The sequence below is a fragment of the Diadema setosum genome, chromosome 8, assembly GCF_964275005.1.
Source record: "Diadema setosum chromosome 8, eeDiaSeto1, whole genome shotgun sequence".
NCBI lineage: Eukaryota > Metazoa > Echinodermata > Echinoidea > Diadematoida > Diadematidae > Diadema > Diadema setosum.
In genome coordinates, this window is record NC_092692.1 from 29928735 (window position 1) to 29956166 (window position 27432).

The 27432-nt window shown below is 38.4% G+C and overlaps 1 protein-coding gene across 1 annotated transcript; it reads right to left on the reverse strand.

The window, feature by feature from the left end:
• Positions 1-472: 472 nt before the first annotated feature.
• LOC140232192 (ras-related C3 botulinum toxin substrate 1-like) lies at positions 473-26741 on the reverse strand. The gene is given in 7 exon segments (XM_072312330.1): positions 473-1376; positions 5790-5854; positions 5857-5986; positions 6567-6684; positions 7947-7965; positions 7968-8017; positions 26707-26741. Coding segments are annotated over 7 exon segments (576 nt in total). The 3' UTR covers positions 473-1217.
• Positions 26742-27432: the final 691 nt, after the last annotated feature.

Below are 27432 nucleotides of genomic sequence, written 5' to 3' on the forward strand. Positions count from 1 at the left end.
TCACATAGGAAGCACAGGGCTCAAGCAAACATCGCTGCACTCGACAAAATGGTGGATGTTCCAACACTTTTTTCTTTCCTCTATTCTCTATGCAATCCAGTCGCTGATGCTATTGCTTGAGACCTGAGCATCACATGCAGACAATACAAATAAATCTTGGGACTGTTGTGAGAAACGTCATGCCAGCGTTTAACGGGCAAGTGGAAAATATTTTGTTATTTCAGGATTGTCGCTTCCGCGACGGCCCGGAGAGTGACGAGCTGCCGAATGGAATCTGGGAGTGGCGCACGAGATCGGACGTGCTCGAGAGTGCGAGGGTCTAGATCAACCTGCACTTACTCTTCTTCTTATTCTTGCTCTGGTCAGGGCAGAGCACCGCTCGTATGGCCTCGTCAAACACCGTTTTCAGGCCCTTCTGGGTGAGGGCCGAGCACTCCAGGTACTTCACCCCGTTAATCTCCTTCATCATGTTTACACCCTATGGGGCAGAAATAAGGTTTCGTTCATTTGTCTCTGGCACTGTACCGTTGTAAAGAGCGGGAGGTCGAACAACACGGAATGAGCAGTTTGGGGGGGGGGGGAGGGGGGTGGGGTGGGAAGGATTAAGAAGCGGCGATATGAAGGAACAAACCATGCATAGAAGGTGGTGGATCATGGGAAGCGGCAACGAAACGAAGTGGACATGCATGGCATGCATCGAGAACTACTCTTACAGTTCAAATATACACCTTTGAACGCAGGTTCGTGATTACAAAAAGCGGCAAATAATCTTTTTTTTTTTCCCCCTCTCTCTCTCTCTACTTGACAAATGATATGAGCTGTCTACTTGTGCAAATATTAGGGATGCAATTTGAAGGCTAAATGCATGCAAACTACAGCAATGCCCCCTCCAGCTTCACAGCGTGGCGGTCTGCTACTACTTGAGACTATCCTTTATCAAGAAATAAAAGAAAGTTAGACATGCAGAAAACACTCCGCAAAACCAGTGCTATGTTGTTACGGGATTGGGGCTTGCTAATCTTCCTAGAGATGCAAGTGTCAAGATTTTGTGGAGGGCAACAGGTTTTACCAACCATGCAATATGCTTTGGGGGGGCTAACAATGTTTTGTGACACGTTAGTGATTTTTTACAACTCATACACAAACAAAAACAGAAAATTACAAACGAAAAAACAAAAACACAGAGGAGACTGTTTCTACTGCTGGTCGCTAGGTGCCTAGATTACTCGGCAGGTCTTCTTCTTCTTCTTCTTGTTCTGGTCGGGGCAGAGGACAGCGCGGATGGCCTCATCGAACACCGTTTTCAGGCCCTTCTGGGTGAGGGCTGAGCACTCCAGGTACTTCACACCATTAATCTCCTTCATCATGCCCAGACCCTACAGCAGATACAGTGTGTGTTTGGGAAAGTGGGTGGAGGTGGAGATAGGGGTGGAGGAAAGAGGGTTGGGGCAGATGGGGTTAGAGTTGAGTGGAGTGGAGTGGGGTGGGGGTGAGGAAGAGGGGTGGGTGGTGTGATGGGGAGAAATGTGTGCAGATGCACAAACGTGAAAAAAAAAATTATATAGTGGCCAAGAGGAAGAGTAAAAGTGAAAAATATTATTTCAAGTGAAGGTGGGTGAGGAATATGCCCATGGATAACCATGGAGTATTTTGTTTTGTTTTGGCAATTTTTTATTTCATTATTATTATATATATATTTTTTTTTTTTGAGGGGGACCAATGGAAGAGGTGGAGATGATGGTAGAGGACAGACAGGTATCAATGAATGTTGGTGGGAGACCAGGGGAAGGGGGAGGGGGGCGGGGAAGAAATAGTAAATATACACGTTGAGAAATATGCTTTGCATATCGACATTAGCAAGTACACTTATTTGAGTATATATGAGCTTCCTTTGAGCGGCAAAAAAAAAAAAAAAATATGCTAGTATACACCTGCAAAAGTGATTCAAACAATAAAAAACAATAACAGCAGAGTACACGATATCATGTGATATTGAAGGCTTTTATATTGTGTTTTTTTTTTCTTAATAGATATACTTTCTTAAAATTATTTGCAGAAACGAACAAAAACAAAAACGAGAAATGTGACGAACAGCAGGGGATAGACAAGAGAGGCCTGGCCGAGCAGGAACAAAAGCGGTGGAGATGGCGCGCATGTCCTACAAAATCTGGCACTTCTTGCTGGGCGCGGCCTTGTTGCCCGGGCTCAGCACGGCCCGGATGGCCTCGTCAAAGACCACTTTTAGGCCCTGCTGGGAGAGGGCAGAGCACTCCAGGTATTTGACGCCGGAGATCTCTTTGAGCATGTTTACGCCCTAGACGGGTAAAAAAACAAACGAATGCAAAATACAAAAGGATAGAGAGAGAGGAAACAAAAACAAAAAGGAAGCTAGGCGAAGGAGAAAAAAAATAAACTTGAGCCTGAAAATAAACAAGGAAAAGCAACAATGGCGACCAAAGAGTGAAACAAAATCATATATCAACTGCATAAGACACAAAAAGGAAAATGTTCTCAGCATGCAATACAAAAAATATTGATCCTTGTACTGGTCATATTGAAGCCTAACTTGCTGGCAATAGGTGGACCAGAGCGTTGGGACTGGAGGACGTTTTGCTTTGTCATATATCTAAACCTTTTTTTCCCTTTTTTGACAGAAAATCTGTCAGCTTAAGTTTCTCAACTAGAAGACATTATGTCTCAAAGGATGAAAGAAATCAAATCATATGACAGAAAAGTGGTAAATATTTACAAATCGTACGAATGCAGAGCGCCAGTTATTGATATCCAGACAATTCTGCCATCAGTTCATGATTAGCTCGCTCACAGAGCATGGCCCGAATGACAAACTAAATTCAGCACAACTTTTGATGGAGGTAACCATGTGATTCTGATACGGCGACTCGCCCGAAATTTTCCTGCTGCTTGTTTACACTGTTCAGCACGAAAACGATGCAATAAAAAAGAAGAGCAAAACCGAATAAATAAATAGGTACAGCAAGCACTACAAAGCGGAAGGGGGCGGGGTATTGGAGAAAGAGGCATGGCATCCGGCCCGGAATTTAGACGAGGCAACAGCCCCCCTTCTTCTTGTTCTTGCCCCTGTTCGGTAGTATGACGGCCCGAATGGCCTCATCGAACACCGTTCGCAGCCCCTTCTGTGAAAGCGCCGAGCACTCGAGATACGTGACCGCCCTAATCTCCTTCTGCATGTTCTGACCCTAGGAAAAGAATACGGTGAATTCAGTGCAGTGTGCGACAAATATATATGAATGTGTACTACGAATGAATATCTACACATGCATACACATCTAAGAAGTATGAAATAAGGCACCGTGGTCTTTGCAAGTGCTACACATATGGGTCACAAACCACAATCATGTGTCAAACCAAAGAAAAATATGTACAGGCACACCAAAACCGCATATTGCATTTACCAGTGTATTAACCACAGTGTTTTGACAGCAGGGAAGACCCTTTTAATACAGGATGTGCAGTTAAAACAAAGTCACAGGAAATTTTTTTTTTGCCTACAAGAAACAGTCTGTATCTGAAGTAGGTCATCCTACTACAACATTTTGATAGCAGATGACAAAAAGGTAGTATTCTGAATTATGTTTGGTGACAGACATCAAATCATACCTTTAAATTTCAAAGACTTTGAATGGGAAGTAAATTTCCAATCACAGCAAAGCTCCTGAGTGCTACAAGGTGCCTGGCTCATAGCCTGATATTTAACACTGATTTCAGAAAATACTGAAATCAAAGTTCCATATGACATTGCAGACACTGAGAGTACAAAGTGTTTTTTCTTTAATTCATTATAGTCATCTTATTTTAACAGCCTGGCTTGACCCTGAGGGTGTGGTTAATATACCGACAAATATGATACTCATTTGTGTACACATACATGCATGTAAGTGCGGTATCTACAAAAAGACATATATTTCAAATCTATCCTGACATAATCACATTGCATGCCACAAACACAGGCACATGGACACATTCTCAAACAGATCCCCTGTTACTGTCCAGGGCCAGATTGCTTAATAAGTGGCAACAAACTTCACATCAGGAAAGTAAAAGCATGTCTCAAAACTTTGGGATTCTGACTGTCCAACGACGAATGGCACCTTTGAACAAAGCTTGGACTCACAATCATCTAAACTCTTCAAAGCAAGCCTTGTAAGTAATCTTTTTCGAGACTTTATTTTCTGTTTTCTTAAGACATTACATGTACATGTATGAAACTAATGTTTTTAAGATTACCAAGGAACACAAGACTTTAATCAAAGACTGGACTGAGAATCTAACTTCCATTATGTCAACTTGCACAGTGAACCACTTTCTGGGCTGGTTTTGGATCTTTTGGCACACTACAATTAGTCGCCTAGCAACCCCCCTCACAGTTGCATTGTGTGCACAGGTGAAGCAATTCTAGAATTAGTGTTGATCATGGCGCCCGCCCAACATTTGCGGCCTCCGAACTCAAACAAGAACAAATCAACAGTGTAGCTCACAATTCACCCATCACCAGCGCTTTGTGTGTGTGTTTGTGTGTGTGTGTGTGAGTGTGTATGTGTGTGTGTGTGACTCGACTACCGGGATGACTGCATGCCTCTTTGATGAAGTGCTCAAAAATTCAAAAATCCAAAGTGTGTGAGTGATGAGAATAATTAGAATAATTAAGAGAAAAGAGAAAAAGAAAGGAAGCCAAAATGGAAACTACGCTCTGTGCCCAACCTAAATTTTGTCCAAGACAACCTAAAAAAAGAAACATCTCGCACTCAGGCAAAGCATGATTTGTGGGTGCATTAGGGTATTTGTGGGGATTTTTTTTCTTTTCTTAGGTAGTGGAACCCTGACCTTGGGTGTAGAAAAAAAAATGTGTGGTTAGTGTGGGGGAAATCCCTTTGTAGGATGTGATATGGACACACAAAAACATTATACACAGAATCTAAATAAGCACATGCTTTCTTCTTTCTACATCAAGTGTTTCCATGTAAAACTGCTGTCTACACAGTGACACAAGGAGAGCATCAAAGAATCCATCTTCAACCCAGAATTAATTGTGCCATTAGAAATACCCCAATCGCCTGTGTGACTGTGTGATAGATGTGATAAGGGTCCTGATGCATTTGAAATAACTTTCTTCGCTCGGTATTCATAACGGTCCCCTTCCTCATCAATCCAAATCCCATTCATTATTCACAGCCATTTCCCTTTTCCCATTTTCCTCATTACCTTGAAACTTGTCTCGCTCCTTCCACCGTCCTTGCATTCTTCACTTGATATTCATACTGCTGTGTGCTAAAAGGCTCCAGACATTTCATTATAAAATGTTATCTTGATCCCCCCCCCCCCCCCAACCATTCTCCAATAAACTGTAGTATCTATGCCAGGTATTTCAATCAAAATCTAATTTCTGCAAATTAGCTAGTTTAGTTTATCTTTTGTGAATATCAGGCAAATGTAACAGATAAAGTACTTTTTCATGTTGCACTCACACCAGAGAAAAAAAATTCCTCCACCCCCCCCCCCCCCCCCCCCCCCCGCCATTGCCAGGGTTGCAGGAATTCTAAAACCTGTCCCTACATATTCTGTTTTCCCATATCACTCTCTCCTCCTATCCTGATGCCCCCCCAACCCCCCTACACCCCATCCTCACTCCTTTCTGCTTCTACTCATCTGCTCATCTGTTGTTCAGCTGGTCCTATCCCCACCCCATCCATGCCCCTTGCCCCCATCCCTGCCCTCAATCCTCAAAATGTTAAGGTACCCTGAAGGTTTACCTTCACGTAAGTGATTGGGGCGAGATTCCTCTGGGCCAGCTTGTCTATCGACTCCTTGTCTTCCGCAGATCCAGCTTGGTCCCGACGAGGATGATGGGCGTGTTCGGGCAGTGGTGGCTGACCTCCGGGTACCACTTGGCCCTCACGTTGTCGAAGGAGGCGGGGCTCACCAGCGAGAAACAGATCAGGAATACGTCCTGAAAGGGACGGAAGATGAAGCACATGGAAACAACTCACACACAGGAACATATTTAGGTTTATGCCACGCTCAGTGAAGAATGTCCTTACACTGTTTTTTGCTTGTCCTTTTAAGTTAAAACTAGGAACATATCTACATTTATGCCAAGCTCAGTGAATACTGACCTTACATTGTTTTGTTGTTGTTGGTTTTTTTTTTAAGTTAAAACAAAGAGCACAAAATGTCAGGTCCCATGTGAGGAGGACATTTTTGTTAATCTCTCTACTTAAAACAATCCTCAACTTTAGAGAAGCTCCTTTCACAAATAACGTATGCAATAATGAATGTTTCATCCTTTTCCATGAGAGGTCAGAGGGCTACTTTTCAGCAAACATGCCATTAACTATTCAGCTGATATGGCAGCCAAGATCTATCAAAACTTGGTCGTCAGTTTCCGGACAACCCGCTGACGCACACCCAACTTCCACACACATGATTCACTTCTTTCATACAGCTCAACATTTGACTAGCTCACACTGCGAACCCATGCTTTAAAAAGCAGCATCCGGAGCTCTAAACAATGATGGATTTTCCCCTACCGTCTGTGGGTATGAGAGCGGCCTGAGTCGATCGTAATCTTCCTGACCAGCTGTATCCCATAGCCCCAGGTTGACTGGGCGACCGTCCACCATCACGTTGGCAGAGTAGTTGTCGAAACTGGCGAACATGAGTCAGATATAGAAACCGTAGATTAAAATAGCCCATAGAATTAGGGTTTACCTGACATACCATCAATGGAGCAAGTATTTACCTGCATCCAGTTATATACTGCAATAGACTATATCAAGTGGACTAAGTGAACTTTGTTCATCGGGTCTGTTTGAGAATACCTTATTCATAAGGCCTATGTACATTTCATCAAATGTCCATATGTGCTTTCACTATTCATTTTTAAGTTGTTATCTTATTATTGTTAAAATAATACTCATAATTATATTATCATCATCATCATCATCATCATCATCATCATCATCATCATTATTACTACTACTATTTGTATAATAATGTCCAATAACAACAAATAAACAAAGGGCCTATTCATCATATGTTCGTTCCTTTTCTATTTATTTCACCTTAGTTTTACTCACAACAGACCCAGGTATTTGAATCTCACGGCAGGGCTGCACGCTAACTTATCTTTTTTACTGGTCCGACCTGTCTGTCGGACCAGTAGGTACCCAGTTTTTCCCCCCTTTTACGGGTCTATTCCCAAAAAAGTGACTTGACCGACAGTGCTTTTTACTGGTCAGGGACCGTCGGACCAGTACCAGTGTGCAGCGCTGCTTAATAAGGAAATCAAACAGCAGGAGAGGGTTAAGGGGCAACATATTTACTGTATATAGGGTAGATATCTCAGTAAACCACTACAGTTCGACCTCGATTATCCGGCCTCCTTTTATCCGGAAATCTCTTATTATCATCCGGACGCGTTCACGCAGTGAAGGACTTTTTTTTTTTCTCATCCAAACATTGAGAAAAAACAGTGACTTTAACATCTTTTCATGGATCTATTTCACTAATTTCATAAGATGTGCATGATAAGTTTCTCAATATCTAATGAGATAAAACATGTATGATTTTCACATAAAGATATACTTTATTTTTGTGAAGAAGGGACTACAATTTTGTGCAGGCTAGCATAGATTACACCACCGTTGCGGGGTACGCTACCTGCCTAGCTGCCAGTGCACTGGGACGGCAGCTTGGACGGAAGCTATATACATTAACATTGTGTCTCCCATATCCGGCCAATTCGCTTATCCAGATGAGCGCCGGTCCCGACATGGGGCCGGATAATCGAGGTCGAACTGATAGGGTAGATATCACAGTGAACCACTATGTTGTTTTCACAGATATTGCTCAATTGCAAAATGTGTACAAACAAAACTGGCACATTCAGTACTCTATTAAATACTTACACTGTAGGAATGTATTCCCGGGAAAGGCATTGGTGGTGTAGCTGATGAGTAGACAAGTCTTACCCACGGCTCTGTTATGCAAAAAAGGCAGAGGAATTAGGGAGAGAAAATGAGGAAGAATGTATAAGAATAATCAGTGAATACAAGACACAATCAATTTGACATTAGCTCCACATGTAAACGAAAAAGAAAAAAAAAATCCAACAACAGACAAACACCAAATATTAGCAATTAGCAATTAGCAAAACTTCAAAATTTCATAACTTCCTTATCTTTCATCGATTTCAGTCAAATCTTTAGCTTTGAACTTGTAAGATTTTACTCTTTTTTAATCAAACTAACTTCATTTTTTTTTTTACTGGATTTCCCCTTTAACAGTAGCACTTGCTTTTCAAGAGTGCATATAAGACTGAGCTCTTCATATGAAACAGAGCAAAAGTTAAGGAACCATGTGAAGGAATCTTGTAGGAAAAATGAATATCAGCCACGTCTCTCATAGGAGTCAAATGACATTTTGTATGTGTGCCATCTTTATACAAAGTATGTATTCATATCAGAGAGACTGCATATCACACATTTAAGTCTCAAAGTTTTACATCTACCACCAGCCCCCCCCCCCCCAAAAAAAAACAAACAAACAAACAAAAAAACAAAACAAAACAAGCACTGGTTCACATACAATTGCACATGGCCTCCCTTTGGATGACTAATTTGCATTTTATGCCAACGAGGCGACTGCATCTGATAATGTGAGCCAACTGTGTCAGACTGACTCTTACATCATAACAAGGAAGTAACTTTATTCTGTTTTGTTTGAGTTGTTTTTTTTTCTCCCCGTCACTAACACACACACACACACACACATAGGTTCTGTTGAGACTTATCTGCTAACAAGCATAGCATGCACTGCTCTCAAATGACATTCTGTCACTGTACTGTACAGCCGCTCTTCTTGCACCACCAACAGGCACTATACAACCATGTGTATAGGAAACATCTCTTGCCTGTATGAACATGGGAAGGGGGTGGGGCAGGAGCTCCGTCATGCTCTGAACAACGGGCAAACTACGCCCATTTGGTTTTGTTCTTTTCTTACTTGCCCTAACGTTAGATTCAGTTGCCCGAGGCAATTTGGCAAGCAGGTCTATATGTATACTGTACAGAGCAACCTGCCATTTACACTGTGCCATGAACACAGACAGCCACAGGCAGAAGAGTGTGTTCAGTATGCATTCTTCTAACTGACCTCTTGTCATGCTTTCTACCTTTTCTTCCTCCTTTTGATGTGCTAGCTTGCACAACGCAATATACTTCATTTATATACAAGAGTCAAGAAGATGTTGATATTGAGCAAAATTCTAAAGCATGACACACAGTTCATTCTAAACTGACGCTTTGTTTACAATCATATCTCAAAAACAATGACGAAATCTGTATAAAACAATATAATTTTATGTTACGTTGGAGTACCCGCATGTATGTTGTACACAGCTTTATGCATACTATCCACATATGGCATGAATTATGGTATGCATGCTGGCACTGCACAGCATGGTACATGTACTTTACAAAAATTAGCCCTATGCCTATACAGTGCCAGGATAGAAGGGTAGATAGAAGAAGGCATTAGTGCTTGTCGCATGTACGTCTAACACAGGAAAGTTTAGCGGCTAGAGGGCTCGCAGAGCGCAGAACGCAATAGACGACGGGGGCACGGCTGCTCGTGTCGTCACCTGCTTCGCTGCATGGGCTGGAAATCAAATCTGCACAGACCGCCGCGCATACTTCCTTGAGCTTAGCGACTTTATGGTGCACGAAAACAAATTGTTTTTCCAGTTTCCTCCTTTTCCACCTCTCCCTCCCTCTCTCCCTTTCTCTCCCTGTCTCTCCCTCTTTGGGTGTGGGAGACAGTTCAGACCAGAAATATTTGTTAAAGGGATGGTATAGTATATTGGTTGAGATGAGGACTCAAATTTCAACCGTTTGCGAGATATTTAGAAACCACTTTATCAAATGCTAAAGAGAGCATACAATTTAAAGAAGAATTCAAATTTCATTTGATGAAAATTGGTTTTGAAATGGCCAAGATATCCAAAAACAAAGTAAAACAAAAACGATCCCAATTACTAGGATTGCTCTGTTTTGGATACCTAAGTCATTTCAAAACCATTTGTCGACAGATAACCTTTGAATTCCTCTTGCTCTATAATATTTCAGAAGAGGGTTTATCATTATCTCACAAATATCACCATCAAAAAAAAAAAGCTCCATCTAAACTGAACCTATACCATCCCTTTAAAGTTACAGAGTCGCACCGACAAAATATTCACAAAAATACAGAACGGTTTTTCCCTTTAGTAAAAAACAAAATTCCCATTTCTGCAAAAATACAGTGTGTGTTAAAGGGACTGTACAGTACTGGTTAAGGTAGGGATTCATGTTTTGAACATTCCTAAGTGAGATAATGAAAAGTCTCTTGTGAAATATGACAGAGCATGTAATTTTAAGAAGGACTCAACATTTATTTGATGAAAATTGGTTTTCAAATGGCTGAGATATCCAAAAAAGTGTTAATAATAAAAGGCGACATGCCACAACTTTATTAGGATCTCTTTGTTTCACCTTGTTTTGGGATATCTCAGCCATTTCAAAACCAATTTTCATCGAATAAACTTTTGATACCCCTTCGAACTGCATGCTCTTTGACATCTCATAGAGTGGTTTCTGAATATCTCGCAAAACGTTCAAAGCTAAATCTTCACCTCGACCAGAACTGTACACACCCTTTAAGATAACATTCCTCTTATTCATGACATGAGATGAATGGAGCTTTTATTTTGAAGATTATTGTGACAATTGTGACATCACAATTGCCAACGGAGCAAGTCGTTTTTTGTTTCCTTGTAGTTTTGAGTTATAATAATAGCTTTGCGATACTGTAAGTCACCATATCTTATACGGCATGAAATTTTTGCTATACAACTGGAGCCAAAGGCCTTCTTCACGGCGCAAAAGTTTTGCAAATTGCCACTGGGCATTCAACGCATAGTGAAGGCTAGAACTTTCACATGCAATTTTATTTTGCAAATCTTGGCTGAATTGCAACATTTGCAAAATTAAAATGCACATGAACATTACTCATTTTACTTTTACAGTACATTGCAGTTTATCTCCTTCCCCCCAAAAAACAAACAAACAAACAAACAAAACAGAGAGGGAAAGAAAATATTATGCACATTGAGTAGTTTCTCAGAACTGCTGACATACGGGCTTCTCACAAAATCTGTTTTCAACAACAAACCCATTTTGAATATGTGAACAAATTTTCGAGTACCAGTATCTATGATAATGTACTGTAATAAAACTTGATTGGGGGCATGCCACAATGATACCCAGAATTCATGAGAAAAAAAAAAAAAAAAGCTTTTGGCAAGACATCTATCAATATTTGGCTCACATACCCATAAATGCAAAGCAGACAGCACTGGCTACAGACAGGTGCGCACGAACACACACACACACACACACACACACACACACACCATACACATTCACATTGTACACTATGACCACACACTGCTTATAGTATAGGATGCTTTAAAATGAAAACAAATTGAGTCTGTGAGTTGCATATAAATTGTACATAGGGCCTACATACACACACACACCCACACACCACTTTGAATGACACACAAATATGAACACACAATATCTTATTAGGTCACAGTGCAATCCACACAAAATACCTACATTTGTATAGATGCAAAGTCATCTTATAGACAGTGAAAACAAACGCAATTCATCAGTGCAGTGACCTACACATATTACATTGTACATTTAAGTGGGTACAACAATATAAATCAACAAAATTCCATGAACTTCCACTGCACTTCCTTTTCCAAACTAAAAACTTAATTCACACAGATTTACACATATGACTGGACAGGCCTGTCCAGACTCACAAAATACTTGTTTTTTAATGTGCTTACATGAATGTTTCAAACAATCAATATTTGAAAGTCTAAAAGCAAGCTTGAATAACATATATATTAAAAACACATTTTAACTATCAGGCCAAATTGATAATTTTGTCAGTCTGAAAGTAAACTTGCAATACATAATTGTATCATACATCTCAAAAACACATTCTTTTCATGTTTGGCCACTCTGATTGTCATCCGAAGGTGATGTCCACTCCAGTTTTGCTTGATTCTCAGGGGGGCATTTGTAACCTGAATGGTCTGACCTCTAAAAGAATATAATGGAAGCACAGGTCAACTTGACCAGGACTTCATTTTTGCCCTGGTACATGCACACAATTAAACTGCACAATTATAACGCAAACTCTAGCACATAATTTACAATATACTGTAAGTGTATGAAGAGTTACATTGAATTTTGTTTGCAGTGTGAAAGGGGTCACCAAGAAGATCCATTTCAGGGTCTGAACACTCCGCAACCCTCAACACGTTCAGAAGTCAAGCGCATTTGAAAAAACATGATTGCGGTGTAGTCCCTCACGAGTCTGAAACTACTCGAATCAAACGACGCTAATCGAGGGCTCCACTGACATTGTTGAGTGTGCAGCTAACACTCTTCATACATCAAGGCAACATACAGATCACTGATACCGACAACTGTATGAGTTGTCATTGGTCTTTAAAATATTCATGGCAAAAAGTGTTGACAGCATAAAAATAGGACTCATCTTCACATACTGCCGAATGAGCAAATACAGAAAAGGGGAAAAAAATAGTTGCACAATACTAGATAAACAAAAATAGAAAATGCTTCAAGACTTCCTCTTAAAGAGCTGTGTGTGCGAATAACATTATTGGTGTATAGCTGAATATTCTTCCACATTGTGCTATCTATCAAAGACAAACAAAGATGGGGCAAACGAGATGAAATCTGATACTGTTAATAAGTATTACAAGAGCATAACTCTTGTGGAATATAAAGTACAATGTACTATCTAAAGAGAAAATTTCTAGTACAATAAAATCTGAAGTTTAAACAAATTTTTGTGTGTGATTTTTTTTGAAAGTCACTCTATCACTTGGCATATTCTTTTATCTTACTCTGATACAGTGTGTGTGCTTTGTTTACTACAGTCCTTTGGTGAAATCATTTAGTCACAAAAATGTTTCATTTTAGAGTGATATAAATTTGCAATTGGGGGTGAATGTGAAGATCATGTACCAGTACTTGTACTTCTGTAAGATATCTGTACATGTATATTCTTTTCTTTCACTTGATGTAAAGTTGTTTGCTTTTTGTTGCTACCATTGTTTGTTGATGTTTTGCCACAAACTTCCAGCAATTATCACATGATAAGTTAAAATTATACTGAATTACAGAAATCTCGATTAGGATAAGTTAAAATTATACTGAAGTACTGAAATCTTGATTAGGATAAGTTAAAATTATACTGAATTACAGAAATCTTGATTACGATAAGTTAAAGTTATACTGAATTACTGAAATCTTGATTAGGATAAGTTAAAATTATACTGAATTACAGAAATCTTGATTACGATAAGTTAAAGTTATACTGAATTACTGAAATCTTGATTAGGCTAAGTTAAAGTTATACTGAATTACAGAAATCTTGATTAGGATAAGTTAAAATTATACTGAATTACAGAAATCTTGATTAGGATAAGTTAAAGTTATACTGAATTACTGAAATCTTGATTAGGATAAGTTAAAATTATACTGAATTACAGAAATCTTCATTAGGATAAGTTAAAATTATACTGAATTACAGAAATCTTGATTAGGATAAGTTAAAGTTATACTGAATTACAGAAATCTTGATTAGGATAAGTTAAAATTATACTGAATTACAGAAATCTTGATTAGGATAAGTTAAAGTTATACTGAATTACAGAAATCTTGATTAGGATAAGTTAAAGTTATACTGAATTACAGAAATCTTGATTAGGATAAGTTAAAATTATACTGAATTACAGAAATCTTGATTAGGATAAGTTAAAGTTATACTGAATTACAGAAATCTTGATTAGGATAAGTTAAAGTTATACTGAATTACAGAAATCTTGATTAGGATAAGTTAAAATTATACTGAATTACAGAAATCTTGATTAGGATAAGTTAAAATTATACTGAATTACAGAAATCTTGATTAGGATAAGTTAAAATTATACTGAATTACAGAAATCTTGATTAGGATAAGTTAAAATTATACTGAATTACAGAAATCTTGATTAGGATAAGTTAAGATTATACTGAATTACAGGAATCTTGATTAGGATAAGTTAAAATTATACTGAATTACTGAAATCTTGATTAGGATAAGTTAAAATTATACTGAATTACAGAAATCTTGATTAGGATAAGTTAAAGTTATACTGAATTACAGAAATCTTGATTAGGATAAGTTAAAGTTATACTGAATTACTGAAATCTTGATTAGGCCTGTCAAAGACAACAATCATTTCCTTCCCAGTGCTTGCTGTACTTGCCAACATTTGAAAATCAGAAATCTGAACACTTTCTGAGAGGGGAAAAAAATGTGCGAGAAGTCCCTTCGGCCCAGGTCCAGGGCCCTGGAAGATCTTAGGTTCTAGGTGCTCTGTGATGCAATCTGAGCCTTATTTTAGAGACCATTTTCCCTAAAATGTAAAACCTAAGAATGGGTGATTTTCATACTTAGCACTCATCTGGACAAGACAGATAAAAGTCTTGGTTAATATTCATGATACATCAAGCGACTGTTCTAAAAAAAAAAAAAAAAAAAAAAATATGATTACAATGTCAATTTTCCAAAAATCGTTCAGTATTTCATGGTCCAAAAACCTCAGAAATCTGCCCGCTTCAGTTTTTAGAGTGGTTGGTTAAGTATGCTTGCCATTCATAAATAAAATTGCAAGTTATTCTGGACATGCTGTCACAGTCATACACAGCAAGCTGACACCACCAGCCTCCCGAGAGAAGTTATGCGGCAAATTTGGCATCATAAAATACGAGAAACCCAAGGGAGAACAGCTAACCGGCACAAATAGATCTATGAAAAAGATATCCATGAATAATTAAATAAATGTCCCCATAGGGCACAAGATTGAGTGCAGACTACAAATTCTCAAAAATTGTGACTTTTTCAGGTCTGCTACACAGGCTTATTACATTCTGCATGTGAAGTGGCTATGCACCGCAAGTAGCAACACAACTGGATTGGAAGATCGCAGTGAGCCTTGCAATGCTGAGCACTTCACATATGTGTACGCAGATTTACTGTAGATTCTGAGGCTATACAGTACATCCTGTGGGAGAGAGATTGTGGAATAATATGTCATAATGCAAGCGTTTTCTCTGTATGAATTCTTTTACCACTTGTAATTGTAATCCTACTAAGTTTGCCTGCATTTTATCTGATACAGCTTACCTGAAATATCCCTTTCGCCTCTGAATCCCAAATCAAGCTAACATTCAAATCTTTGCTAAAGCTTGTTCCAGATGCTACAATGTACCTTTCGTCGCTAACCCCTTCCCAAGTCCATAAATCCTACCCCTACTCCTGAACCCTATTCCTACTTCCATATCCTTTTTAACATTAACAATCCCCCTCTGCTGCCCACCCACCCCCCCCCCCCTGAATAAAGAAAAGGAAACAAATAAACAGTGAAATTGTGTAATTTTGCACAATGGGAAATGGATCACACAGGATACGACTGAAAGGCAAGACACCATATTGATAAGGAACTATGGCCACCGTGTCTCGCCTGTCACTGCCATCTTTCTTCTTTATTTGTTGTCTTTTTTTTTTTTTTTTGACCACGGGACAAAACAACAATCGGTCGTACTTCCTCGTTGGGAAGTCACTGCACAAATGGATGGGATTTACCGCAAGGCAGAGGAGAGCATGCCGCTTTGCTTCAATGACACGCCGCGGCAGTGCATCAGAGTCCCCGTTACAATCGCCTGCTTGTCAATTTCTGCAGTATTGGGGCCAGATGCATGCTTTTGTGTGTGTTTCAGACCAGACCGGCATCGACAGGAAATAGAAACTCCTCACCCGAGTTTTACAGCCCTTCGTAACAAGGCTGTTTCGAATCAGGAAATCCATTCCACATTCAAGCCAACACTGATGACTCGAGTACAATCACGATACACAGGGAAAAGCGAGAGACTCATTAAAACCATACGTTCAAAAACAGGACTATTAAAACGGCTATTGAATTTGAAAGATTCGAGGCCACTGTAATCAATAACAACATGTGAATATGATGAAGTACGACGTAGTATGAATGGCACAAAAGTATCACATTTGCTTGTAGACTAGTCTTAACTAAACTTTCTCTTTTTTTGTGTAATAATCCTACACAAATAGCATTCTTTGGAATTATTCAGAGCTGTTAGTGATCACCAATGCTAACTTTTTAAAGGGTGTGTACAGTTCTGGTCGAGGTGAGGATTTAGCTTTTGACGTTTTGCGAGATATTCAGAAACCACTCTATGAGATGTCAAAGAGCATGCAGTTCTAAGGGGTATCAAAAGTTTATTCGATGAAAATCGGTTTTGAAATGGCTGAGATATCCAAAAACAAGGTGAAACAAAGAGATCCTAATAAAGTTGTGGCATGTCGCCTTTTATTATTAACACTTTTTCGGATATCTCAGCCATATGAAAACCAATTTTCATCAAATAAACGTTGGATCCTTCTTAAAATTACATGCTCTGTTTTTCATTATCTCACTTAGGAATGTTCAAAACATGAATCCCCACCTCAACCAGTACTGAACAGTCCCTTTAAAAGCAACTTGAGTTATAATTTAAAGCATTCTTTTTTCTTTTTTTTTTTTGGGGGGGGGAGACTAATTGCAAAGTTGTGAGACAAGAACATCACTGTCTGTGTAATCTAATCAGAACTATGTGCTTGTGATCAAAACTTCTTGTTTTATGATAAAAATCATTGGTATTGATCACAAAATAAGAAATGGCAAAATATCATAACTTTCTTGTTCTCGTGCAATATTATAGAGGCTTTCAACATTGTTTGATTGATTTTGCTCTGGTAGTGGAGGCTGACTTGACATGGACATGTAAACATTCATCCTGTTCACACACACCCCAAATCAATGAGTTTTTTAAAAAATCCAATCTTGCAATGCGTGTGAACACGCACAAAAAACATTGTGAACTCTTAACAATGTGAATTGTGATACAAAAACTGGTCAAACCTGATCATTTTTGGAAACTCTTGCAATAATTTGCCAAGTGCAGCACGTGTGAACGGCACGCAAAGAAATAATTGACTTTTTTTTTGAAAATCCCATAATGCAACTCGCAGCACTACATGTAGGTCTGTACATTGTACATGCGGGTACCCAGGGTCGCGCTCTGGTCATTTTCAAGACATACACAGTCTGGAGATACCAAGCGCTTCAATTGTAGCTGAGCAATTATTACTATTTCTTCCCATGCGTGAACGGAAGCAAAATAGAGATTTTCGCATCGCGATGCAGAAACGCGTATGTGTGAATGCGGCTATTCATGGGGACATGTTCTCCTGCAGCAGCAGCACGGCTGAGCAAATAACTCATGCACCCACATAGACTTAACTGGTCCATCCTAGTGTCATTGTTTCACCGCAATGTTCTTCGGAGCATTACAGATCTAAGTTCACTTCCTCGTACAGGATATGGATACGTGTAGCCACAGACGCTTGCATCAATATTGGGGGGGGGGGGGGGGGGACAGAGCTCAGAGATTAGGTAGGGAACGGCAGCAGAGACTTTAGAAGCATACGAAGACACTGCAAAAAAGACAGTTAAACATTCTAGAACCCAACATTTTACACTGTTATCGTGCTATAAGTTTATGCAGTGACATAATTTTTAGAAAGAGCTTGTGATATTGCATGTAGTGAAACAGATGAACATTGAAAACAACATGGTGCATGTCACAAAATGTGTATAGTTTGTTTGTCTGGTATACAATGTAGTCCTGAAAGAACATTACTGCTCATGAATATGACATGCGCAACAAAGACAAGGAGAGAGGGAAACAGACAGACAGACATACAGACAGACAGATAAAGAGAAAAAACAAACTGGGGAAAAATATAGAATTTGAAACTTCTGGTTGTTATCAAGCCATTTTAAAAAAACAAAAAATTTTCATGTCCTCATAAATGAAGGTTTTGAAGTGCAGTGCACTTTCTTCAAACACTGAGTAGTGTGCCCTACATTGAAGCCTCAAAATGGCAACATTTTTAGCAAAACAGTGTGCACAAGAAAAAAAAATCTCTCATGACTTATAGTTATACATGTATATATTTACAGCATAAAATAAAACCTGTTCTGTATGGGCAAAGGAGGGATTTAATGGGTCATATCATTATGAGTAATGAATACACATGTGTATTTGCTTTGTGTACAAGAAGTAAAGAAACTGGTACACAGATACTAAATCTTTTACACAAGCGATGTATAATGTACATGCATGTACATGTATAAAAATGCATGAATGATAAACCTTGTTGAGCAAGTGCCTGGTCCTTAGAAATCTTGTATTCCAAACACATTATAGTGCAATGGTGATAAAATGTATATTTAATAGTACGTGCTACTTGAAAAAAAAAAAATATTATGGAGTTCTTACATTTTGTACATACATGTCAAAGTCGAGACACAAGTGTCCTTTGTGATGTTTAGGTGTAAAAAACAAAAGCTTTTACTGATTATGGAAAATTGCGATGAAATAGGACAAATATCTGCCAGATTTTACCCACATTAATGTTGGTATGACACCTAATACTGCATTCCACGAGCAACTAGAATGATTCATTTGGGTTACACAACAACAAAATTGCTTAAATTACACTTTGTGTATGGGTGTGTATGTGAATTTAACATGTGAATTTCACACACAATATCATGTTGGGTGACTTACAGACATTCAAAGTGAAGTTACTTTGTTGATATTTGCCCAATTTGGCTAAAAGTGTTGCTGGAATGTAGTTTTAATATCATTAATTTGACTATAAAAGAAATTCCTGAGTGAGATAAAGTTCCCTTTAATGACAGCTAATGAGTGTCTGGAATGTATACATTAACATCACAACTTGCACTAGATGCTACCTTAGTATCGGCGCTGCCGAGCCTGTCTTCTTAATTTGAGGCCACTCCTAATTCTAATCGCTTTTCCAGACTCCGATTACAGTGTTCAACAGAACAATTTTAATTAGGAATCGCTTTACATGGAGCACCATATTCGGAGCAGCAAAATTTAATGCGACAAAATTTGTCTGTGCTATTCTCACTTAGAACGACAAGAAACTTGGTACCATCACCGTCATTGGAATTGTATGTTTTTGTATTTATTTCCATTTTGGGGCACATAGGGACATTATGCACTAGGCCCCTATGTGTTATGCATTATGTAAGCGCTGTCAATTGCTGTTATTATTATTATTATTATTATTATTATTATTATTATTATTATTATTATTATTATTATTATTATCATTATCATTATTATTATTATTATTATTATTATTATTATTATTATTATTATTATTATCATTATTATTATTATTATTATTATTATTATTATTATTATTATTATCATTATAATTTTGGAAATATTTTGGCTGAAATACTTCTGTTGTCCCTCATCTCAAGTCTTCTCATTGAGTGATGGATAACTTCAACAATTCTTAACTTATGAGCGGATTGTCCAATTTTTTTCAAACTTTCACTGATGTGGTCTTCAAATATTGCTGCATTCACTCAATCCACATGTACACATCACATCTTGGTTTCATTCTCCTTTTAGCAGGAGCTCGGGGGGGGGGGGGGGGATGTTTCCTAACCCCTCCCGATGAAGCGGAGGCCACTGTAGTACCCTACTTCAAAATAAAGGGCTAGGAATTGTTCTCAACCCACACACCATCATATTCACCCTTCATGTGGGTTGTAATATCTTTTCCAGGTAGCCGATATCCTTGAACCGTGCCACGGATCCACCCTATGTCTGGTTCTCCATATCTTTCTCTCTGTTGTGCAATATTACGTAACAGCAATGTCATTGACCTCCTATTTTTCCACAAAGTTTTATACACATGGGCACTTTTAAAGGACAAGTTCACCTTCATAAACATAAGGATTGAGAGAATGCAGCAACATTAGTAGAACACATTAGTGAAAGTTTGAGGAAAATTGGACAATTGATGCAAAAGTTATGAATCTTTAAAATTTTTGTGTTGGAACCACTGGATGAGGAGACTACTAAGGCTTGTGATGTCATATGAGTACAACAGTATAAAGAAAATATAAAGAAAATTCAACATATTTTCACTTTTTTCGCATAATAAAAGAGCACTTAACTTGCCTCTTTCTAAAGGCAATGGGAATAATATTACCCATAAGATATGTCAGTAACGAGTCAAGGGAATATGTACTTTTTCCAAAAGATGAAATTTTGTGAAATTCTCTTTATATTTTCATTATATTGTTGTACGCATGTGACATCATACACTGTAGTAGTCTTTTCATCCAGCGGTGACTGCACAAAAACTTCATAAATTCATAACTTTTGAATGGATTGTCCGATTTTCCTCAAACTTTCACTGATGTGTTCTACTAATATTGCTACATTCTCTCAATCCTTATGTTAATGAAGGTGAACTTGTCCTTTAACTCTTCTGTGGTGACAAATGCACAAACAACTGTAGCCTCAACTGGAAACTCTATAGAGGTGTTCTGCAGGTCTTGGGGAAATTACTGTGTATACTGGGTAGTTCATGAATACCGCAAGACGACCGAAGTTCACAAAATCAACCAACTCACAAAAACATTGCCTCCTGTAACACAATCATCCAAGGTTTAAAATCACAAACTTTTCTCCTGGAAAGGGATTTGATTCTTATTTCTTACTGTTATTTACAAATTGTAGCTCCAGCTCTCTATCACAAATTTAACCACTCGTAACTTTGTCTTACAAGTCCCCATTTGCAGTATACAATACCATATCATTCATGTGAAATCAGACAGCCTTCATGAATGAAGTTGAAGAAAAGGGTACAACCACAACCGAATCCCCATCCCATCCCCACCCTGACAAAGTATCCATAGGAAGACATTATTTCAGTGATATCAGGATATGAACTTAGTATATACCTGTCATTGCCTTTATCATGAACACAATAGTAACAACCCTACGTCCCTACTAAAAACCTCACATAACAATTAATGCTCATTACAAACGCCGTAACGGCTCTTTTCAAGTCATGCCCAGTCATTTGGGGCTGTACACACACATACTGCATGTAATATAAATTATGCAAATACACCTGCCTTTACATAAGTACAACAAAAACAATGCAAGTGAATTAACTCATTCATGTTCGGTGAAAAAAATTTTGATGTAATATAATTCCTTCCTTCCTTCCTTCCATATACAGGATGCCGTTCGCATGAATTCTCATGTGATATTATACTAATGGTCGGGCATTGTTTTATTGTTTCAAAATTATATCCCACACATCAATGAATGTCTTAAAATCCAGTGTGTACTCCAGACTCCAGTGTTTTGTCCCATACATAAACAACATCTTAACATATACATTATGTACCAAAGTCATTGTAATAAAACTCCACTGTTTTTTCAAACATTGTTCTTGGTGTCAATTCAATGCATCCTTGGAAACCAGTAAGAAACAAAAAGAACCAAAGGGAGAGTTGAATGAGGAAGTATTTTCTGGCTTAATGGGGGGGGGGAAGGGGTGGGGGGAAGTGTGCAACCAAGTAAAACCAATTATATTATCCTTGTAAGTAAATACCATATATTGTGAGGAAAGTTTGCCGACAAAATGCACATTAAAAGAGCAGTCGTACATGGCCGATACATTTCCCCCCCCCCCCTGTTGTCTTGATCATCGTTTGTAATCTCCAGCTAGCTAAATTGTATAGTGTCAATGCTTTTTTCCTCTGGGGTTGAACAGGGATGCTAAATATACACTGTACATATAGGGTACCCAGTGAAATGAGTTTTTTGCATGATCATGAAGCTACCATGACATGGCAAAGCCACTTTGTTAAAGTAGCCTTGATACCACACCAGGGTGGAAAGAGGTTAAATTTTGTTTGGTTTACTGTAAATACCAGTTTCCAACATCCAGCGTGCTAAATGGTCTTTTGCCAACCTCCTGTTGTTGTAATATGGAAACTACAATGTACGCCTTCATCACACCACAAACATACTGTGCAACCACATTTTGACTGTTTGTATAGTGGTTGTCCCGAGGGGGCTAAAGGGAGCTAAAGTCATCCTTTCATGCAAATACAACATAGTTGACTGGAATGACTCAAATCATTGTGAATTCCTCTTCTCCCCCCACTGTGTGTCACTCAAAGAATAAAGCTATTTCAAAGAAAACTTCTCACACATGGTGTGCATACTTCAAGTCTACAATTTGAGTATTTGTGGAAATAAAAAATGCTTTTATGAATATCCATTCTTTGCTACAAATTCTAATAGACCTGTAGAAGAATGCTACATATTCCCTAAATATCTCTATAACAATGAGAAAAAAGAAATGAAGACAATTCTATTCCACTCACAATCTGCATTTCATATATTATCCCAAAATATGATGGTATTGATCCAGGAGATGAATCCAGGTATGAATTCCCCAAAGTGACATCACAAAAGAGTGACTTTGACTCACACAGACACAGCTGGTATACATTTTGAATGGGAGAGAACAATACAAAGGGTGCATTCCAAGGATTCCTTTCCCCCACAGTGTACTGTAATCCCTGGATAATGACAAAAGGCTGTATGACACGTGTACCCAGCCCTATACAGTCAAACACCCTGGCTACTGGTATACCCCGTTTCCCTGTTATTCTGCTCACTATGTTGTAGTGCACCTCACATTTATATGCCCAATTTTCCCTTTCTCACCTTTTCATTTCCAAACTGTTCATTTTCAAGCATAAACAGTCTAATGGTTTAACAGTTATACTATTTGATTACCAATAGATTTTTTTACATCTGATCTTCTTAATAATCTTGTAAACTGAATAGTCTCACTCTGATAAGATCGTTCAAGAATTGTCCCAGCTGTTTAGCAACCAAACAACTTGCTTAATTCATTGTAGTCAAAAAGAAAATAGCTTGCCACACATGTACATGTACCTAAGGATTTTCTTACAATACTACACTGTATGAGAAAAAAAGGCAACTATCAAAACAAAATCATTTGAAACGATCACTGCATTGCTTTAAGGGGAAAAAAAAAACAAAACAAGGAAAGCACTCTCTCTCAAATATTACGACTTATTGACTTTTATTCTATTTCCCAATATACCAAGTTTATTGAGCACTAGCTACGGTGGCTCACAGGATGGAACTCAAAAGAGATATTACATTGCAATGCCACTTCACACAAGGAAACAATTACAAGCCTACAGTACACACACAGGTGTAATACCACCTGTCGACACTTGTCAGAAGTGCTACAATTCCGAGCTCTTTCCTCGTTAGCAGAAATTTGTCGAATCACGGCGTTCACGAAGCAGATTTGTTTACAACCTGCAACAAAGTGCAGCTTTTCAATAGCAACCTCCATGTTTTGGAGTTATTTTTGTTGTCGCTTTGTTGCATTTTGAGAAGTTACCTTGAAAATAATGGAATTGTCAATAAATGCTTTGAAAGTATTCGACTCGTGGAAAATTTAACAAAACATTTCTACGGACAATGATGCACAATTTTCATTCTAATTCTGCTGCAAACAATGTGGACAAAATACCTTTCACAGAGACTAAAACCTACAAAAAAGTAGCAAGAAGGAAACTGAGATATCACAGGATCTGCCAGCACTTCATCTTGATTGACTGAAACTCCTAAACAGTGTCTGCCTTCCATACATTGAATATCTAGTCTGTTATCTAAAAAAAAAAGAAGAGTACATCAATAATTTTGAGGTAAGTATTGTAACATCTTATGTTATACACACACACACACATCAATAATCTCACCTGTATCATGTAGATGGAGTATATAACATTTGTATGTAAAATATCTTACAGTAGTTCAGCTATTCTAAAAGTGTGTTTCAAAGACTCTGCCTAAATGCCCCCCCCCCCCCATTGAAATGCAATTCCTTTCCATTTCAGAGTTTCATGTGGACGAGCAAAATAATTTGCCACGCCACAACAATCACAAACCAGAGCCAGACTCCAATGCTCAATATCACCAGCAGTGTTGTGAATCAAGATATGGGTATAAAGTACTGTAAGTGAAACTTTAATGCGCAAGGTAACAATTCTCTGTCCCAGGACTTAAACAGACACCATGGGAAAGTATTCAGAACTTGGCCACTAACTTTATCATACACAGCATTTGCTGTTTAAACAGTTGTCCTACTCAGACCACAAGGAATTTGACATTGCATTGGGACATTTTACAAACAAAAGTGACAAAAGTAGGAGCTGAGGTTCTATCTAAGAATAAAAAAGTGATGTTCTTAACTGGATTCGACTATTTTGAAGACATGAATTACTTTTTTTATACAGACAAAGAATACAGTGTACAGCTGTATACAAGTGTGTACATACATGTAGCTTGTTTGATCAATTAACATACAAGAGAATATGTTCTGGGCTCAATCTGTAGAATTAACTGTTGGCCTGGAGAAAATGTTGTTTCGACAAGAATTCTAACTTGGAAAGAACTCAGAAAAGACAACAAACCCATTTTTATTCGGATGACAATGGATGTGCACAATCACTGAATCACCCATCAAGGTCCTTCAGTGCCTTATAAAGCATGTACCTGGTATCTATTGACTTACATTTTATGCAGGAGCATGGTAATTCTCTTGGAAGATGAATCACTATAGCAATACAAAAAAGGGCCCTACTAATGAGTGTGTGATATGACTACATCTGTAATGAACACATGTTTACGTGTAAGAACCCTGCTACACTGTCTGAAAATTATGTAAATCCAGTGTAAGAAAAGAATTGTTCTGTATATAGAAGGCAATGCATGATATGTCTACAGTAAAGTACCTCTGTAACACTGTAGTGAAAAGTTTGCTCTAATCCAAAGTCTGATAGCAAGCACGGAAGCTGCACTACAAAATACTGAGGAAAATCAATGTTACAAAATTCGCACTGGTCACCTAGAATCTAGAGGTCCTGGGTAAAAGAAAAAATAGAAATCCCACAGCTTGCAATGTTTAGTAATAAACTCCTCAATGTAAAAAAAAAAAATCAAGAGTCAAGAGTCAATAGTCATAACTTTTGCAGAACCTGACACAAAAGACAACGTTTATAGTAAAGATGACCCTTCAGAACAATTATACCCATTGTTTATCACTCCTTTTGACAGTAATACAAAGTTCTATAGATTCAACTCATCGCCTTTTTGATTGTCTTTGCCTCTGTCATCATATTCAACTTGTCAATTATGTAATTGAAGTGCAAGGCTTTACTGGGTACAGTGATATGTTATGACCGTTATCTAAAAACTTTCCAGTGGTCACTTCGACCTGTAATATTTCTAATGTCATACTCCACTCTTCATCAATACACTCAGTAGGTATCACATCCTCTTAGTAGGTTCTCATTGATCACACACTGCAGACATGAGCCTCGAGGCACGAGTTGTTTCCTCCTGTTTTCTGGTTGTTTCCTCCACTTCTTTGCAGCGCTCCCCAATTCATCGCCACCTTCATTTGAAAAATGACCACAAGAATGTCTATGGCAAGCCAAATGCTCCATACAATCACTATATCGGTACATTTACGTTTATTGACTAAAGTACTAGTAAGTTGTTCGAGCGCTAAATTTAACTTAGTAATATTGTGAATGAGCATTTGGCTTGCCATAGACGCTCGTGCGGTCATTTTTCAAACGAAAGCGGCTACGAATTGGGGAGCGCTGCAAAGAAGTAGAGGAAACAGTGGAAAAGGTGAGTCAAAATGTTTACTGATTAATCCTGTATATATTTTTTCCAGATTGGTTTGAAAACCAAGCTGGAGAAAATAATAACCATTTTTATGTGGGGGGAACTGGGTCGAAGTTGCGTTTCAACCAGAACGGTTGAAACCGTCGTAATAGCGTATGTATCAATGGTGTCTGTCTAAGAAGCAAAAAACTGACCCAGCAAATGTCATTATTATAAATGAGAAGTTTTTCGCGGAATTAGACATAGAGGTTCCTACTTGTCGGTCAAAGCAGTGATGAACGTCTTGTTGTGTTGGGTCCTCTAGTTTGGTAATAATAGGGAGCTTTAGATCTGCCACACAGGTGTTAAAGACTACAATTGCGTTGGGCGTTCTCCTCTCTACCCGCTCATGTTGCAAAGTAGACCATTTAGTTTTTAGGCAAGGTTGCTAGCGTCAGCATGCAGCACTTGTTCGACAAAAAAACTCAACTTTATCCCACCTTTGACAGATTTAATTAGTGCTATGGGGTTATGGCTGCCTCTTTTCTTATCAGACAGTATCATATTCTGAAAACTCTGTTTCACAAATTACGTTGGTTAGTTTGGCAAAAATACATGGATTGTTAATAGCCTTATATATGTTATAGGCTAGGCGGAACTCCGCAGCGGCGAGGCTCAGCTCGCTTGACTGACTGGCCGCTTGACTACGCGTACGTGTACGGTGTGCCGCGCGCCGCGCCATGGCTTGATAAGCTTATCAATATCATGTTACAGGAACATGCAGTCACACAAGTTGGTAACACGTTAATAAAAGTCAGTAAATTCACAATCTTACCCATCGCCAACCACTACACATTTGATGGCCTGCATCCTGAGTATGTAGACTGCTTCAGATCGTGAGTAACTATGATGACATTAGGAATATCTCATCCAATTTATGCACAGATACTTCACGGAAGCGTGGTCTTGCCTTCGGATTTTGGGGTGTGTAAAATAGTGCGGATGATGCGGAAGTGATTGTACTCATTTATATTCGACACGATGCCAACCTAAAAATAAAGATTGACCCGGAAAGAATTGCAACACTGTCACTGCTAGTGCGCCATCATTGGTGGTGGTGAGTACAACATTAAACTCTCGCACTGCAGCTGCACAGAAAATATAGTGACATCATTTGACGAAAATAGAGACTATGGGTAAACTGTAAGTCCCCTCATTGGGCAAGCCGTCTTGTCAGGAAAAGCCCAACAATAAAAGCCGAACCTATTATTTTTAGTCGTCATTTTTGCCGATGTTGGTTTTTGGTGAAAACAAGCTCAGAAGGGGTGCTTCATTGTTCATTCCCCACAAAGGGCAGTGATTTTATATGACTTTCTCATCAGAAAAAAAAAAAAACCAACAATAACAAAAAAGGTAAATTAACAATTAAGTGCGATTCTAAACTCCATTTGCATGTTGACTTTCATGAATACAATGAGATTAAACAAACATAATAGGTTTGATTAGAATTAGACATAACATAAGAAGTTCATATATAAGTTTTCAAGTAACCTCACTCAAC